This window comes from Globicephala melas, chromosome 7 (assembly GCF_963455315.2).
Source record: "Globicephala melas chromosome 7, mGloMel1.2, whole genome shotgun sequence".
NCBI lineage: Eukaryota > Metazoa > Chordata > Mammalia > Artiodactyla > Delphinidae > Globicephala > Globicephala melas.
In genome coordinates this window covers 37,918,950-37,936,828 of record NC_083320.1, presented here as the reverse complement: position 1 = coordinate 37,936,828, position 17,879 = coordinate 37,918,950, and the positions used below count along the sequence as shown (strand labels likewise).

Here is a 17,879-nt window from a genome sequence, read left to right as displayed (position 1 = left end):
CAGACTGAAGTTACATATATAAACATATGCACTTCAAAAACACAACATTGAATGAACAAATGAAGTTGCAGATTAATACCAACGGCTTAATACCAGTTACATAAAGTTTTTAAATTTACAAAAACAAAGCAATATGTTGTTTATAGATGCACAGATTGAAAAAAAAGTAATAAATATGGCTAAAGAAAACAACTACCAATTCTGGCTAGTGGTTGCCTCTAGGGAGGGAGGGTGTGAAAGGATAAGGAAAGGATACAATGGGCTTCAACTGTGTCTTCAATGCTTTACTTCCTTTTCAAAAAGATATAATGCAAGTATAGAAAAATCTTAAGATTTCTTAAAGCTTATATACATGGGTATTAATTACCTTATTCTCCATACTTTTCTATACATTTGAAATATTTTCTAATAAAATACTTTTTTTTTTAGATGTTGGGGGTAGGAGTTTTAGTAATTTATTTATTTATTTTTGCTGTGTTGGGTCTTCGTTTCAGTGTGAGGGCTTTCTCTAGTTGTGGCAAGCGGGGGCCACTCTTTATCGCGGTGCGCGGGCCTCTCACTATCGTGGCCTCTCTTGTTGCGGAGCACAAGCTCCGGACGCGCAGGCTCAGCGGCCATGGCTCACGGGCCTAGTTGCTCCGCGGCATGTGGGATCTTCCCAAACCAGGGCTCGAACCCATGTCCTCTGCATTAGCAGGCAAATTCTCAACCACTGTGCCACCAGGGAAGCCCTAAAATACTTTTAAGAAAGCTAGTACGCTTAAAGTTTTATGTCTCTTAATGAAAATGGTTCAGGGGGGATTAAGTTGCTTTTTCTTACACTACTGTTTTCTTGGTTAGTCGCCCTTCTTGTTAGAAAAATGACACTTTCATACAAAATGGCCCATTCATAGTCTCTTCCAGGACTTTCCTAAGGCTCACCCAAGGTGAGTAAGGAAAGACGAGTAAGAGCTGCTGTTGGATTTGCAGATGACCTCATTTGTACAGTCCATTTTGATAAGAAAATTTCAAGTTAACAACGTGTTATTTGCTGTCTTATTGTCATTTTTTTCTCATGCTGTCCTCTCCCCACAATCACTATCGCTGATCTCCCCAGCTGTTGAACAGAGGCAAGTCAGCACATGCAGGAAAGGCAGGACCTCAGAAATTTGTGCCTCTTGGGATGAAGATGGCGGAGTAGAAGGACGTGCACTCACTCCCTCTTGTGAGAGCACTGGAATCACAACTAACTGCTGAACAATCATAGACAGAAGACACTGGAACTCACCAAAAAAGATACCCCACATCCAAAGACAAAGGAGAAGCTGCAATGACACAACAGGAAAGGTGCAATCACAATAAAATCAAATCCCATAACTGCTGGGTGGGTGACTCATAAACTGGAGAACAATTATACCACAGAAGTCCACCCACTACAGTGAGGGTTCTGAACCCCATGTCAGGCTTCCCAACCTGGCGATCCGGCAACAGGAGGAGGAATTCCCAGAGAATCAGACTTTGAAGGCTAGCAGGATTTGACTGCAAGACTTCGACAGGACTGGAGGAAACAGAGACTCTACTTTTGAAGGGCACACACAAAGCATCGGGACCCAGGGGAAGGAGCAGTGACCCCATAGGAGACTGAATCAGACCTACCTGCTAGTGTTGGAGGGTCTCCTACAGAGGCAGCGGGCGGCTGTGGCTCACTGCAGGGACAAGGACACCAACTGCACAAGTTCTGGGAAGCACTCCTTGGTGTGAGCCCTCCCGGAGTCTGCCATTAGCCCCACCAAAGAGCCTGTGGCCTCCAGTGCTGGGTTGCCTCAGGCCAAACAACCAACAGGGAGGGAACTCAGCCCCACCCATCAGCAGACAAGTGGATTAAAGTTTTACTGAGCTCTGCCCACCAGAGCAACACCCAGCTCTACCAACCACCAGTCCCTCCCATCAGGAAGCTTGCAAAAGTCTCTTAGATAGCCTCATCCACTAGAGGGCAGACAGCAGAAGCAAGAAGAACTACAATTCTGCAGCCTGTGGAACAAAAATCACATTCACAGAAAGAGAGACAAAATGAAAAGGCAGAGGACTATGTACCAGATGAAGGAACAAGATAAAACCCCAGAAAAACAACTAAATGAAGTGGAGAGAGGCAACCTTCCAGAAAAAGAATTCGGAATAATGACAGTGAAGATGATCCAGGACCTTGGAAAAAGAATGGAGGCAAAAATTGAAAAGATGCAAGAAATGTTTAACAAAGACCTAAAAGATTAAAGAACAAACACCTAGAAGAATTAAAGAACAAACAAACAGAGATGAACAATACAATAACTGAAATGAAAAATACACTAGAAGGAATCAATAGCAGAATAACTGAGGCAGAAGAACGGATAAGTGACCTGGAAGACAGAATGGTGGAATTCACTGCCGCAGAACAGAATAAAGAAAAAAGAAATGAAGACAGCCTAAGAGACCTCTGGGACAACATTAAATGCACCAACATCTGCATTATAGGGGTCCCAGCAGGAGAAGAGAGAGAGAGAGAAAGGACCCGAGAAAATATTTGAAGGGATTATAGTTGAAAACTTCCCTCACACGGGAAAGGAAATAGCCACCCAAGTCCATGAAGTGCAGAGAGTCCCAAGGAGGATAAACCCAAGGAGAAACATGCCAAGACACACAGTGATCAAACTGACAAAATTTAAAGACAAAGAAAAAGTATTAAAAGCAACAAGGGAAAAACGACAAATAACATAAAAGGGAACTCCCATAAGGTTAACAGCTGATTTCTCAGCAGAAACTCTACAAGCCAGAAAGGAGTGGCACGATATATTTAAAGTGATGAAAGGGAAAAAACTACAACCAAGATTACTCTACACAGCAAGGATCTCATTCAGATTCGAGGGAGAAATCAAAAGCTTTACAGACAACCAAAAGCTAAGAGAATTCAGCACCAGTGCTACAACAAATGCTAAAGGAACTTCTGTAAGTGGGAAACACAAGAGAAGAAAAGAACCTATAAAAACAAACCCAAAACAATTAAGAAAATGGTCATAGGAACATACATATCGATAATTACCTTAAATGTGAATGGATTAAATGCTCCAACCAAAAGACACAGGCTCATTGGATGGATACAAAAACAAGACCCATCTATATGCTGTATACAAGGGACCCACTTCAGACCTAGGGACACATACAGACTGAAAGTGACGGGATAGAAAAAGATATTTCATGCAAGTGGAAGTCAAAAGAAAGCTGGAGTAGCAATACTCATATCAGATAAAATAGACTTTAAAATAAGAATTTTCTAAGGGACAAGGAAGGACACTACATAATGATCAAGGGACCAACCCAAGAAGAAGATGTAACGATTATAAATATATATACACCCAACATAGGAGCACCTCAATACATAAGGCAAATACATAACAGCTATAAAAGAGGAAGTCGACAGTAACACAATAATAATGGGGGACTTTAACACCTCACTTACACCAATGCACAGATCATCCAGACAGAAAATTAATAAGGAAACACAAGCTTTAAGTGACACAACAGACCAGACAGATTTAATTGATATTTTTAGGACAGTCCATGCAGAAACCGCACATTACACTTTCTTCTCAAGTTCACATGGAACATACTCCAGGACAGATCACATCTTGGGTCACAAATCAAGCCTTGATAAATTTAAGAAAATTGAAATCATATCAAGCATCTTTTCTGACCACAACGCTATGAGATTAGAAATAAATTACAGGGAAAAAAACATAAAAAACACAAACACATGGAGGTTAAACAATACGTTACTAAATAACCAAAAGATCACTGAAGAAATCAAAGAGGAAATCAAAAAATAACTAGAGACAAAAGACAACGAAAACACAATAATCCAAAACCTAAGGTATGCAGCAAAAGCAGTTCTAAGCGGGAAGTTTAGAGCAATATAATCCTACCTCAAGAAACAAGAAACACTTCAAATAGACAATCTAACCTTACACCTAAAGGAACTAGAGAAAGAAGAACAAACAAAACCCAAAGTTAGTAGAAGGAAAGAAATCATAAAGATTAGAGCAGAAATAAATAAAATAGAAACAAAGAAAACAATAAAAAGATCAACAAAACTAGAAGGTGGTTCTTTGAGAAGGTAAACCAAATTGATAAACCTTTAGTCAGACTCATCAAGAAAAAGAGGGAGAGGACTCAAATCAATAAAATTAGAAAAGAAAAAAGAAAAGTTACAATGGACACTGCAGAAATACAAAGCATCATGACAGACTACTACAAGCAACTCTATGCCAATAAAATGGAAAACCTGGAAGAAATGGACAAATGCTTAGAAAGGTATAACCTTCCAAGACTGAACCAGGAAGGAACAGAAAATATGAACAGACCAATCACAAGTAATGAAATTGAAACTGTGATTAAAAATCTTCCAACAGGGCTTCCCTGGTGGCGCAGTGGTTGAGAGTCCGCCTGCTGATGTAGGGGACATGGGTTCGCGCCCTGGTACGGGAAGGTCCCACATGCCGCGGAGCGGCTAGGCCCGTGAGCCATGGCCGCTGAGCCTGCACGTCTGGAGCCTGTGCTCTGCAACGGGAGAAGCCACAACAGTGAGAGGCCCGCATACCACAAAAAAAAAAAAAAAAAAAAATGGGCAGAAGACCTAAATAGCCATTTCTCCAAAGAAGACATACAGATGGCCAAGAGGCACATGAAAAGCTGCTCACCATCACTAATTATTAGAGAAATGCAAATCAAAACTGCAGTGAGGTATCACCTCACACCGATTAGAATGGGCACCATCAGAAAATCTACAAACAACAAATGCTAGAGAGGGTGTGGAGAAAAGGGAACCCTCTTGTACTGTTGGTGGGAATGTAAATTGATACAGCCACTATGGAGAACAGTATGGGGGTTCCTTAAAAAACTAAAAATAGAATTACTATATGACCCAGCAATCCCACTACTGGGCATATACCCAGAGAAAACCATAATTCAAAAAGAAACATGCACTCCAATGATCATTGCAGCACTATTTACAATAGCCAGGTCATGGAAGCAATCTAAGTGCCCATCGACAGATGAATGGATAAAGAAGTTGTGGTACATATATACAATGGAATATTACTCAGCCATAAAAAGGCACAAAACTGGGTCATTTGTAGAGATGTAGATGGACCTAGAGACTGTCATACAGAGTGAAGTAACTCAGAAAGAGAAAAACAAATATTGTATATTAACACATATATGTGGAATCTAGAAAAATGGTACAGATGAACTGGTTTGCAAGGCAGAAACAGAGACACAGATGTAGAGAACAAATGTATGGACACCAAGGGGGGAAAGTGGGGGCGGGGGTGGTGGTGGGATGAACTGGGAGATTGGGATTGACATGTATAGACTAATATGTATAAAATAGATATAATCTAATAAGAACCTGCTGTATAAAAAAAATTTTAAAAAAAAAGTTTGTGCCTACCCAAAGGTGCGAGGGCTCTAGAATCTTAGCGCATCTTTTGCTGTCTTTCCACATGTCATTTTATCACCACATTTTGAATCTAAGCATCTCATCTCAGTAGCTCCCTCACCAGCCAAACCGCCAGCATACTGACAAGGGCAGAGGACATGTGTGTAGTACATGCCTGACCTGTGTCTACCTGCTTTTGCCACTGCAGGTTCAAATCTTACCTTCCCAGCTGCACGGCACAGGGAGATCAGCTCGGTGCTTTGTGACCATCTAGAGGGGTGGGATAGGGACGTTGGGAGGGAGGTGCAAGAGGGAGGCGATATGGGGATATACGTATGCATATAGCTGATTCACTTTGTTATACAGCAGAAACTAACACAACACTGTAAAGCAATTATACTCCAATAAAGATGTTAAACAAAAAACCCCAAAAATCTTACCTTCCATCCTCCTCTCTTTATCCTCCCTCCCTCTGTCTCCCCCTCCTCTCTCCTCCCTCCTCCCTCTCTCTCTCATATACACAACCTATTTTTGTCTTTGTATGTGTGTACTAGAACGCTCTGTTGTAAGGAAATAACTTTAGGTAAATGTTAAGACTAATCTTTAAGGATGATTTAAGAAAGGTTAGTCATAAAAGTAAAATACTAGAAACAACTTTGGCATTAGACAAAGGGTTGGAATTACCATACAGCCACATGATGTAGCTGCGATGCTTTGTAAGAATGCTTAATAATGTGGACAGATGTTCACAAACTATGGTTGTGCGCAAAAAGCAAGTACTAAAACATTATGAATGAATGAACCCATTTTTGTAAAAACATTAAACATTCTAGAAGGATGTATCACAAAAGCCCTGAGATCACTTCCTGGCACATGGTAAACACTGTATACTTGCTTGCTAACTATTATCGAAGTAGAGTCAGGAACTAAGGGATAGAGACCGGGGTATCTACCATTGACACAGTTCTGAGTCGAGCTCAGACCTTAGTTAACAGCTGCCACGTGAAGGATGCTTTCTGGTTAAAATAGAGATCCAGCAATGTCTCCTCAACTGAACTGGCTTGAACCAGAGATATGAAAATGTGCCTATCACCATGAATAGCAGCAGACCTATTTTACTTCACGTTTTGATCATATGAGTAATACATGAATGCATTCTTCTTTTCAAAGATAGATTGTTGGGCTTCCCTGGTGGCACAGTGGTTGAGAGTCCGCCTGCCGATGCAGGGGACATGGGTTCGTGCCCCGGTCCGGGAAGATCCCACATGCCGCGGAGCGGCTGGGCCCGTGAGCCGTGGCCGCTGAGCCTGTGAGCGTCCGGAGCCTGTGTTCCACAACGGGAGAGGGCACAGCAGTGAGAGGCCCACGTACCGCAAAAAAAAAAAAAAAAAAGATAGAAAGATTTAGGTAAAGTCCCCTTGAGAATCATCCCCAATGCTGGACTCTCTTCACTCCCTGGAGAAAACTACTACTCTGTTTGGTTGGTGAGCTTCTGGTTTCTTTCATGTCTTCATATACAAATACGTGTACCCATAGAAAATCAGAGAATTAAGCTGAGTGGCCAATACAATAGTCTTCTTGTTTTTTAAAATATTACACAATTTTAAAAAATTTATAGCAGTATTTCATAAGTATATTTTTACATTAATGTGTCATATTGTAATAACACTGAATTTCCTTGTTTCATTCAATAATACATTTTTCATATCTGTTTATGTTGAAACTTAGAGAATGAGTCCATTCTCTTTATTTTCCACATGTATTCCAACATATAAATATACATTTTTTTTAGACATCCTCTCTATTGATGGGTATTTCAATTGTTTCCAGTATTTCACTAGTCAAACAATGCTGCTATGAACATCCAGAAAATGACTCCTTACGCAAATGTGCAAGTATTTGTCTAGGATAGATAATTAGAAACGGACTTTCTGTGTCAACAGTCATGCACACTTTTGGTTTTCATAGTCTGAACCCTCCAAAGTGTATCGGTGTACACAATCACAGTGTATGATTGCTTAATTTCCCCACATTCTCATCAACACTTGATATTATCAGTTATTTAAAATATTGCAGGACTTCCCTGGTGACGCAGTGGTTAAGAATCCGCCTGCCAGTGCAGGGGACACGGGTTCGAACCCTGGTGGAGGATCCCACATGCCGTGGAGCAACTAAGCCCGTGTATCACAACTACTGAGCCTGCGCTCTAGAGGCTGAGTGCCACAACTACTGAAGCCTGCGCACCTAGAGCTCTTGTGCTCTGCAACAAGAGAAGCCACCGCAATGAGAAGCCCACGCACCACAACGAAGAGTAGCCCCGACTCACTGCAACTAGAGAAAGCCCGCACACAGCAATGAAGACCCAATGCAGCCAAAAATAAAGAAATAAAATAAAATCGTGCAAATCTGATTGGAGAAAAATGGTCTCACATTTTTGTGTTTCCTGTTTAACAGGGAGGTTGGGCATCTTCTAATATGTTTGTTTACTGGTCATTTATAATTCATTCTCTGAGAACCATTTATTTATATTCTTTGCCTATTTCTCCTATTTTTCTACTATGTTTTTCTTATAATTTATATGTATACAATCATATTGTATTGTTATTATTATTTTATTTTATTTATTTTTTATATAGCAGGTTCTTATTACTTATCTATTTTATACATATTAGCGTATATATGTCAATCCCCATCTCCCGATTCATCCCTCCACCTTGACCCTGAGCTCGCTGTGCAGCATACAGCAACACACGCCCCGTGTGTAACAAACACCAGCACTGTGTTCGTGCAGCTTTGGGGTCACTTGAGGAATTGAAAGATAATTAGAAATCTAGGAAGTAGATTCTTTCAGTCACTCTTTAAGTCCTCCATTCCTCTACTAATCCTCCTCCAAAAGGCTGAAGAGGCAGCTGCCAAGGAAACCTCTCCCAGAACAACAAAATTATGAGGACAAAAGCAGAGTTATCTGAATGGGGACGCAGTATTTCATCAGTGTCATCCCGTGAGACCGGCTTCCTCATCCTCTTCCTCCGTCTGTCTGAGAGTCTTGTTTACGTGTCAGAGGGAGACATCAGATGGTTTTGAGTTGAATATTTATAACTGATTTTTCTAAAGGAAGCTTCATGTTATTTACCTGCCTGTCGGGCACCATTGTGCACTGAAGGACACAGAGTCTGCATGTCTCATGATTTAAAGGCAAATGCTTTTTCCCCAAGGACATTTTAAAGCTTATCATTTTTTTTTTAAAGCACTAGGCTATGCTGGTTCTGCAGAAACAAAGACACAACTAAAAGTTATCAGGCATAAACTCTAATTACAAATTAAGTACCTTTTTTTTTAATCTTATCCCTATTAACACTTGATTTTATTTTCATAGATATCAGGAGTAACGAGAACTCTGGGCATCTTTTCCAGAGGCAGTATTTCTGTTCTCTTAGCCCTGTCATCTAGGAAGAAGTTGAATAAAGAAAAAAGGTAGACCAAATGACTAAAACTCTTACAGGCCAGAGAGAACAACTGACTCTTAAGGAGGGTTTAGCCAATGTTTCGCTTTTAATTATAGAGATAAATATGGGGACTTCCCTGGTGGCGCAGTGGTTAAGAATCCACCTGCCAATGCAGGGGACACGGGTTTGAGCCCTGGTCCAGGAAGATCCCACATGCCGCGGAGCAACTAAGCCTGTGCGCCTCAACTACTGAGCTCGCGTGCCACAGCTACCGAAGAGCACGCACCTGGAGCCCATGCTCTGCAACAAAGAGAAGCCACCACAATGAGAAGCCCGCACACCACAAAGAAGAGTAGCCCCGTTCACCACAACTAGAGAAAGCCCACGCACAGCAACGAAGACCCAACACAGCCAAAAAAATAAACAAATTAATTTAAAAGAAAAAGAAATATGAAAGAAAGATCATATGAAGTATGATTATAATACAGTGAGATCAGCTTGTTTATGATTTTTTTTTTTTTAAACAAACAGACCAAATCTTATTACAGCCCAGGAGCACTGTCCTTCAAAGCAATGACCTTGGAACAGTGTATGATAATTCCATGTATGTAGCATTATCCAAAGCATTTTAAAAACTCCCCTTGGAGCTGCCTTTGGAACCAGTTTATATATCCATCAGCAAATGGCCCATTACTTTATAATTGCACTACATTGGAGGCCAAAATCAGCATTGACTCATTTAATCACCCCTCTTTCTCTAGACCAAAAAAAAAAAAAATCAAATCCAACCTCAAAGGATGAATATTTGTTATGCATGAGATAATCAAAAGAATGACCTGCTACCAGCTCTGGAGGCAATTTGCATTGGGAATAGTAATCACATTTTGAACAATCACAGGAAATAATTTTACAGGAATACCACTTGTTTGGTGGCCTATGTTCTAATAAATTTACTATTTTTAATTAGTAAATTAAAAACACCCTCACAAACACTCCCATTTTAGAGGGTGGGTACTTCTGGTTTTCTTCCTTCAGCCCAGAACTCTCTAACCCTTGCGTGTCTCCAGAGTTTCTCTACAGGGTCTCGTTACTGTGGCTGTTTCTCTGTGCGCTCTGTTTCCTATATCTCAAGCCTAGGCTCTTAACTCTCGGTCACTGATTGGTTCACATTGATCTCATTCATCCATCTCCAGGCAAACGATTTAGCAAGCTCTTGACCTTGTATTTGCCTTAATCCTGACTCGTCCAGTTCCAAAACAGAAGCTAGAAGCAGGTGGGGAAAACAAAGCCAGAATGTGGACTGACAGTTAGAAGAAGAGGAAATCTGCAAGGCCTGAAATTCCTCGCTGTCTGCTCAGAGGCGTTCAGGGTTCCATCTGCCTGGCTAACAGGAGACAATGTCAGTAGGAATTTAGCGGGCTTGGGTTACACTGTGCTCTGTAAGTTAATACAACAATGCAGAACACAGCTGTAATGGGCAATTCTGGCAAAGCCAAGTGATTTGTCCAACGTGGGAATTGTTAGCACCTCATTCATTATTAAATTGGAAAACAGTTTCGTTGGATTCCCTAAAGGGTCAGCTGCCAGATGTAAGCTCAGAGATGAAATCATTGCTCTTGCAATGATATTTCTTTAGGAATATATATATATTGAATAAAGGACCTTTTGGGGAAATTAAAACCATGAGAATTCCAAGAATTTGCCTAAGTTTCCACAGCTGAATAAAATTTCTAAAGAACTTTCCCAATGCTCTCCCATGCCCTTAGTCTTCCTAATTTGATGAGGGAAGAAGGAAAAATTCCATAGCATGTGTCACCCAAAATTACACTAGAGACATTAATAGCCAGTGATTCTTCCTAGATGACTGGGCTAAGAGAACAGGTGTACAGATCTAGATATACAGAACAGTTTCTCCCGGCTCTACTGAATAAGCCCCGTTTAAAAGAGGCTGGTGTACTCCATGCCCACGTGAAGGGGAGGTGAAATCAAGTTTCTTGATCACCAGGCCCCAGATGCCTGAAAAAAAAAACAGATGGGTCCTTCATGCTGAAGAATTAAAACCTTCCCCTTCGAATGTGGAGAAACCCAAAAACCAAAAACCAAAAAACCAAAGCTGGGGATCTAAAACAAGGTTTTGAATTTGTACATTCATGAATCAAACATTCCTCTGAGACCCAGATCTGTCTCTTAATACAACACTTAGATGGTGAGTACAGCGGGTCGGGACCATTAGGTGTCATACCACAAAACTCTTTATTTTTCACCCTCACCAATTCTGCCTATAATTTTCCATGGGCCAAATTTCTACTGTTGGGGCGACCAGCCAGGTGTGCGCTGGCTGTTAGCCATAGACTGTGCCAGCCTCAAGCAGCACATGTTCTGCTTGGAACACAGCCCTGAAACATCTTTAGAATCATCAGAATGAAGGCCTGTTCTCAAGAGCACCAGAAGTACTACGTGGAATCTAACTTAAGTTCCACGAGATTGTCAAGAACACGGGGCACAAACATTGTAAGGCACAAAATATTTGTTTCCTGGGAAAACCCACCTCAAGGACACAAACACAACAAAAATAAGGGCAATGTGAGTCTTCTTCGTGTATCACAGCACAATGCTTGCTCCTTTTTCATAATGTTCTCCACATCTGCTCGAATTACCATGTCAGTTCCTACCTTTGCATAGATGACTTTAGAATTCTACAGTTCCCCTACTGCATACAAAGGTAAAACCTTATTATAGGCCTTTTGCATGGTCTGTGGGAAGAGGCATTGCCTCCAGATCCGAATCTCCCCAAACCAAAAGAAGGAGGAAGAAAGCCAGCTGGCCTGCATACAATCCACACTGAGACACGTGCACGTGCTCAGATTCATTCTGGGGATTTGTCTAGCAAATACTCAAGGGAGAAAGCACATACTGGTTTTGGAAACCTGTTTGGTGAGATGTACCAAGCATAGAGGTTTCCAAAAATGAAAACACTGACATTTTAAAAATCTGATGAAATATTTAAAATACATCGAAAACTAAAGAGAATAATATCACAAAGACCAGTACACACACAAATCTGATTTAACATGTGTTGGCCATATTTACTCCAATTTTTAAAAAATAAAAAATTTTACAGAGTTATAGTCTCTTTCATACTCTCCCCTGAAGACATCTCTCACTCAGTTGTTCTCCTCAGAGGTAACCACTATCCAGAAATGGATATGTTTCCTTTCCTTCCATATTTTTATTATTTGATTATATCATTACAGTCATGTATCCATAAGCAAAACATAGTATTGTTTTGTAATGCAATTTAAATATATGTAAATACACATACACATTTACATGTGTTCATGTAGACCTTAAGAAAACAGCTTTCTTGTTTGTTCTTTGTTTTTTTACAATGAAAAAAATTAAAAGATATCCAAATGTACTGAATTCATTCACAATACTGGGCCTGGTTAGACAGTCAGGAATCAGACTCTCAAAGCAATATAAAAGTGTCACTAGAGAAGTCATTTTTCAATAAGAAGAAGGTCTTGCATTGTCCCTTGTCTACTGATAAACCCCATGATCAAATAAACTTCCACGAGCACAGTAAAGAAATTTTGTTTGGGTTCATTGTAGTAGTCAGTCCAGTAAATTGGTCATTTAAATTTTTATCTGCAGTTGACTTTTAAGTACAGCTGATATTTACCTGACAGAATCAGGAGTTCAATGATCTCTGCATCTCCCAGAAACGCAGCCACGTGAAGCGGGGTTCGCTTCTCAGAATCCTGAAACAATGGCAAAGATAAACAAGTCAGTGGCAGCCGGAGGTATCTTTTGTAGTTATAGTACGACATGTCACTCACTCTGAGATTAATGCTTGTGACAGAGAGTGAAGGCCAAACACCTACTCAGGTGAGTTCTGGTTACACATTTCTCTCAGCATCTCCCACAGTCACGTGTACGAAAGATCCCGATTTCTGTGTCTGTGTGTCGTATTTGCCTCCCTGCTCCTTTCATTGAAGCCCAGTTCAGGTCAAGGATGGACCATCATGCACTGGATGATGAAATTCAACTTATTTTTAAACCTTCAGTATGGTTAAAAAAAAAAAAATTCAAATCTTTCTACCTACCTTAACAGCATAGTTCAAAGCTTTCAATGATTTATTTTCTTTCTAAGAGAACCTAGTGGAATTGTTCACAAGGACATTTTCCGTCAACTGTTGCCTAGACCACTGCCCATTCATGTAGTACTTATTGAATGCCTACTAGGTGCCAGAAGCCAGATTCTGGGGACAGGGAGGGTGACCACGACAGGCCCAGTCCCTGGCTTCATGAAACTCACAATCATGTGGGGAGGCCGACAATAGTCATGTAAGCCAATGACACATGAGATCCTTTCAGATGGTGATAAAGGCCATAACAAAATAAAAACAGGATAATGAGATCAAGTGACTGGAGAGATGGGAAAAAGAGTCCTTAGAGTGGTTGAGTAAGGCCTTTCAGAGGATGTTGACCTTGAAGCTGAGAGGTGAGGTAGATATTACTGTTTCATAGATGAGAAACTATGGCTCAAATAAATTAAGAAATGTCCTCAAGACCCCATAGGTATATAGCAGAGTCAAGATTAGACCTTCGCCTGTCAGATTCCAGCCTCAGTCCTCGGCAAGGCATTTAACATATTGTGCTGAGAGGCAGCATGCTAACAGGCAGGGGAAGAAATACTGCTTTCCCATTTGTAAACTGGAGATGATAGTCTCTCCCTAGAGAACTGATAAGAACATTCAAGATAACGTAAGTAAATAAGTCCTAGGCAGGCATGAGCCTTGGCGCATGCCCAGCAAGTGCTCCGTAGTAGCCATTATTGTCACAGCACAGATAGTTGGGCGATACTGTAACCCAGCAGGACCCTATGGGGCCTTCCCGGGACAGGACCCACATCCCTGTCCTCTACCTGCCTCTTGTTTGTAGAAAAACTTTAGCCTCCTAGGCCTTCCCCGAGTTCCAAAGAATAAATCTAATCAAAGAAGTGAGAAAGAAAGAAACAAAGAAAAGTAAGAGAAAATAATAATAGTTTAGCCATTAAACAAAGTCTAGGACCTTTAGTTCCTCCTCAAGTGCTATAGAAAATATCCTGAGCCACATCCTTGAGTTGTTTTGCAGATACTGAAACCCCCACCAAGAGGAAGAAGTTAACTGCATGCTGACCACAAGCACGTACACCCCAGATAAGTTGGAACCAGAAGGTTGATGACGTTGATTCCCGATTACCTCACCACCAACCAATCAGAAGAATGTCCACAAGCTGGTCACACATCCCAAAACCGTCTCCCTCACCCTGACTTTAAAAACCTTTCCCCGAAAGCCACTGAGGAGTGCACGCATTTTCAGCATTAGCCACCCCTTGCTAAGGCAAGTACCCCTTGCTTGGTCTTGTGATAAACGCTGCACCTTCCTTCACTACAGCCCAGTATCAGTAGATGGTCTTTACTGCACGTAGGCGAGCAGACCCAAGTTTGGTTTGGTTACATCTTCCCTCTAAGACTGAGAACTCTCATAGAGTAAAGAACAGGTCTTACTCCCTTCTCTCCCCACAGTAGCAGCACAGTAGGTGCTCAGCATAAACTGACCAAACTGAACTAGTCTATGTGTGTGGTCTCTTCCACAAACTTCCATCACCTGTCCCATAACAACAGTAACCAAAGCCTATATGCTATCTTAGAGGTTTCTCCTGAAACTAGCATGCATTTTAGTTTCGAGATTTGTGGATTCACTACTGATTTGAATCATCATTCCTATCGTCACTTGATTAGACAATATACCTAACAGTCTTTGTAGCCTAAGGATTCTGTTATTCTGTTTGCGGACAGTTCAGGCCCTCTGCTCTCAGTCTCTTTCAGACCATAGCTTGTAGGCATTTCATGCCTCGCTAATATCTAAAACAGATGGCAGGCAGGGAACATGACAAGAACTGATCTTCAGACCCGTCTATTTGTTAGGAGGTCTGGTAAATAGGTTTTATGAATGGATTAACTAACTTTTCAGTGGATCAAAAGAGGGGGTTTGAGTTGGCTGGGAATTTATGTTGTCTAGGTATGCTGCAGGCAATCACTACAGATAAGAGGAAATAGGGCAGTCATGTTAACTATTCCATATTAAATAATGGTATGCCTTGGAAAATTCAGTAAGATATACAACCATGGTTAACCCCCTTATTGCTATATCATCCTTTCTGTGAAAATGAAGTTTCAATATTTAAAAACATGTTTGCTTCTTTGAGAATCAAGTGTATTAATTTGTGCAATGAACTATACAAATAACTGAGACCAGACTTTCACAAATGTCTTCTATTTCTAGATATTTCTACAAGCACTTTCCTTTTTAGCTTCATATTCCCTTTGAATCCTCATTATATCAACTGAAAAGTATTTCTTGGGTCTTAGGATAAAAGTTATATAATTATATGTTCTTTCGTGAATTGAACTGGTTCCAGAGTTTTGTTCAAAAATTAAACCTCACCTAAGTGATTTAAACAAGGAGTAACCCCACGCAAATTATAACTTTAATTTGACCTGAAGCAAAGTCAATGCTCTGTTTGAGAACTTGGCCTCAAATAAAAGCCAAGAAAACACCAATATCCAAATCTGGTTGGTCCATCATTATACAACTGGCTTTGCTCATTCTGCGGCCCCTTTTTTGACACGACTTGTCCAAACTGAAGTTTTTATATTATAAAATGGGTGTGTGTTACATGAGATCATATTGTAAAAACTCCTTGATTGTAAATCCCAGTGTTCCTGTTAATATGCATTTAAAGGTTTCCTGTAGCTTCCTGAACATCTATGCCAATTGACACTCTCCTTCAGTGACAAGCCATAGACAGGTAACTGCAGAGAAGATCTGTATTCAGGAAGTAGTTGTTTGGTTCGCTGAAGCAGTAGAATCATATAAATCATTTCATGTGCTATTAAGACCTTATCCAAAATAACAATGCATTACTACTACTGACCAACACCTGCTCTCTAGCAAGGAACCCGAGTGATGTACAGGATCATGAGTTGAGGGGTGAATAACAGAGCCACATTCACCACCATACCCAATAAGGTGAAACCAGCCAGGTTTCACCAACTGCAGTTCATCCTCTGCCTAAGTATAGGGCCACTCTACTTGCCATAAGCTAGATAAATGGAGTAGGAGATGCAATGGTAGAAGAAGGAGGGGGAAGGCTCTGGGGAAAACAGAATACTAGTAATAATACTAGTAAAAATAGGTCCTAGGCCAATGATGCCCCTATGGCATCTAAAAGAAGAAAGAAAACCTATCTGGTGCAGACGTAGAGAATGGACTTGAGGACACGGGGAGGGGGAAGGGTAAGCTGGGACGAAGTGAGAGAGTGGCATGGACATATATACACTACCAAATGTAAAATAGATCACTAGTGGGAAGCAGCCACATAGCACAGGGAGATCAGCTCGGTGCTTTGTGACCACCTAGAGGGGTGGGATAGGGAGGGTGGGAGGGAGACACAAGAGGGAGGGGATATGGGGATACATGTATATGCATAGCTGATTCACTTTGTTATAAAGCAGAACCATTGTAAAGCAAATATACTCCAATAAAGATGTTTAAAAAAAAAACCTATCTGGTACTTATGCAGGGCTTTTAATTTTTTTTCAAAATGTCTTTTCATGTCTTCTATTACTTAAATCTCATAATATCCCTATCAGAGGAGACACACCTTTCAGAACTGTGTTGTTAAGTCTTGTTACCACTATTTAAAAGATAGGGAATCTGACCCCTAGATTATATGACTTGCCCAACACAGCAAACTGATGTCAAAGAATTAGGTGTGTTGGCTACCAACCTAAAACTGTTTTCTTTATAAAAATGGAAGCAAGAACATCATCTTAGAAGTTGCCTTGAGAGTCTAAAAAACTTTCCATTATAATCCCTAAGAGATTCTGGGGAAAATGTGACACACATATAGTAAACATTCACTTAAATGAGCTTACAGTAAGTTAAAGTAATAGTCTGGGGCCAGAAATGAAGAGTAAAGTGAGAACCAAAGCTGGAAGCACATGAGCTTATTACCCTGCAGGGAGAAGTCATACCCCAGGAGCCTGGGACTGAACACTTGCTCAGGGCTGGGAGGTGAGGTAGAGAACTGGAACTGGAAGACCCATGAAGTGGTCTTGAAGAAAGATCCTTGAAGTGCAATGGTGGGCTCGAGAAAAGGCCAGACACTCCATGGGCAGATGGCAAAGCGATGCCTTGGCCTAGATTCTTGGTGGAAGAACAAAAGTGTCCCCGCTGAGCACCCACGTCCCCAGAGTCTGCCCTCGTGTGGTTTGGGGTTTTGAATTCACAATACCTTTGTAGTCTAGAAACTCTCAAGCTAAAAAATCGGCATAAAAATTGGTTCTAAGCCAAGGATACCCCTAGGGTGCCAAGAAGAAGAAACAAAATCTATCTGGACAGATGTGCCCTCAACCCAAGCAATCCAGGATTCCCGCATATTAAACCCCCGCTGAAGATGAGCTCACCAGCCTAAACCACAGACCCACGTAGAAACAATTAATTTCCCATAAGTCAGGGTTAGCAGGCATAACAGCCAGCAAGAGCCTGAGATAATATTATAGAAGAAGCAGACAGAGATACGAGTAATGTCTAAAATCATTTAAACATGAAGGACAAAGCCCAAGGGAGAAAACAAGACCTTCTCTTTTTTTAACTGAACAAAATTTGGGGGAAGAGGTATGAAGGAAGAGTTACAGGAAGCAGTACAAATGATGCTAGAAACCATGTAAGGCTTTGGTCTAAGAGAGATGAAAACAAAAGTTAAAAAAAGAAAATTGGAGAAGGATAAAATAAGTACAGTGACTTTGGGATATGTTTTACAACCATTTATTCAGCCATATTTTCTAGGCACAGACATTTATTGAGAAGGTATTATCTCCCAGACATTGTGGTAGATGTTAGGAATGGAAAATTTAAAACATCCAGTCCTCACC

The 17,879-nt window shown here is 40.8% G+C and overlaps 1 protein-coding gene across 11 annotated transcripts in view; it reads right to left on the bottom strand.

Annotated features, from left to right (window-relative positions):
• Window positions 1-17,879, bottom strand: part of ANKRD44 (ankyrin repeat domain 44) — a 317,233-nt gene that overhangs the window by 145,803 nt on the left and 153,551 nt on the right. For all 11 annotated transcript variants that reach the window (XM_060302105.2, XM_070045932.1, XM_070045936.1 and 8 more), the window contains one exon: window positions 12,578-12,656. In XM_060302105.2, the coding sequence (XP_060158088.1) occupies window positions 12,578-12,656 (79 nt within the window). The remainder of the gene's footprint in view (window positions 1-12,577; window positions 12,657-17,879) is intronic.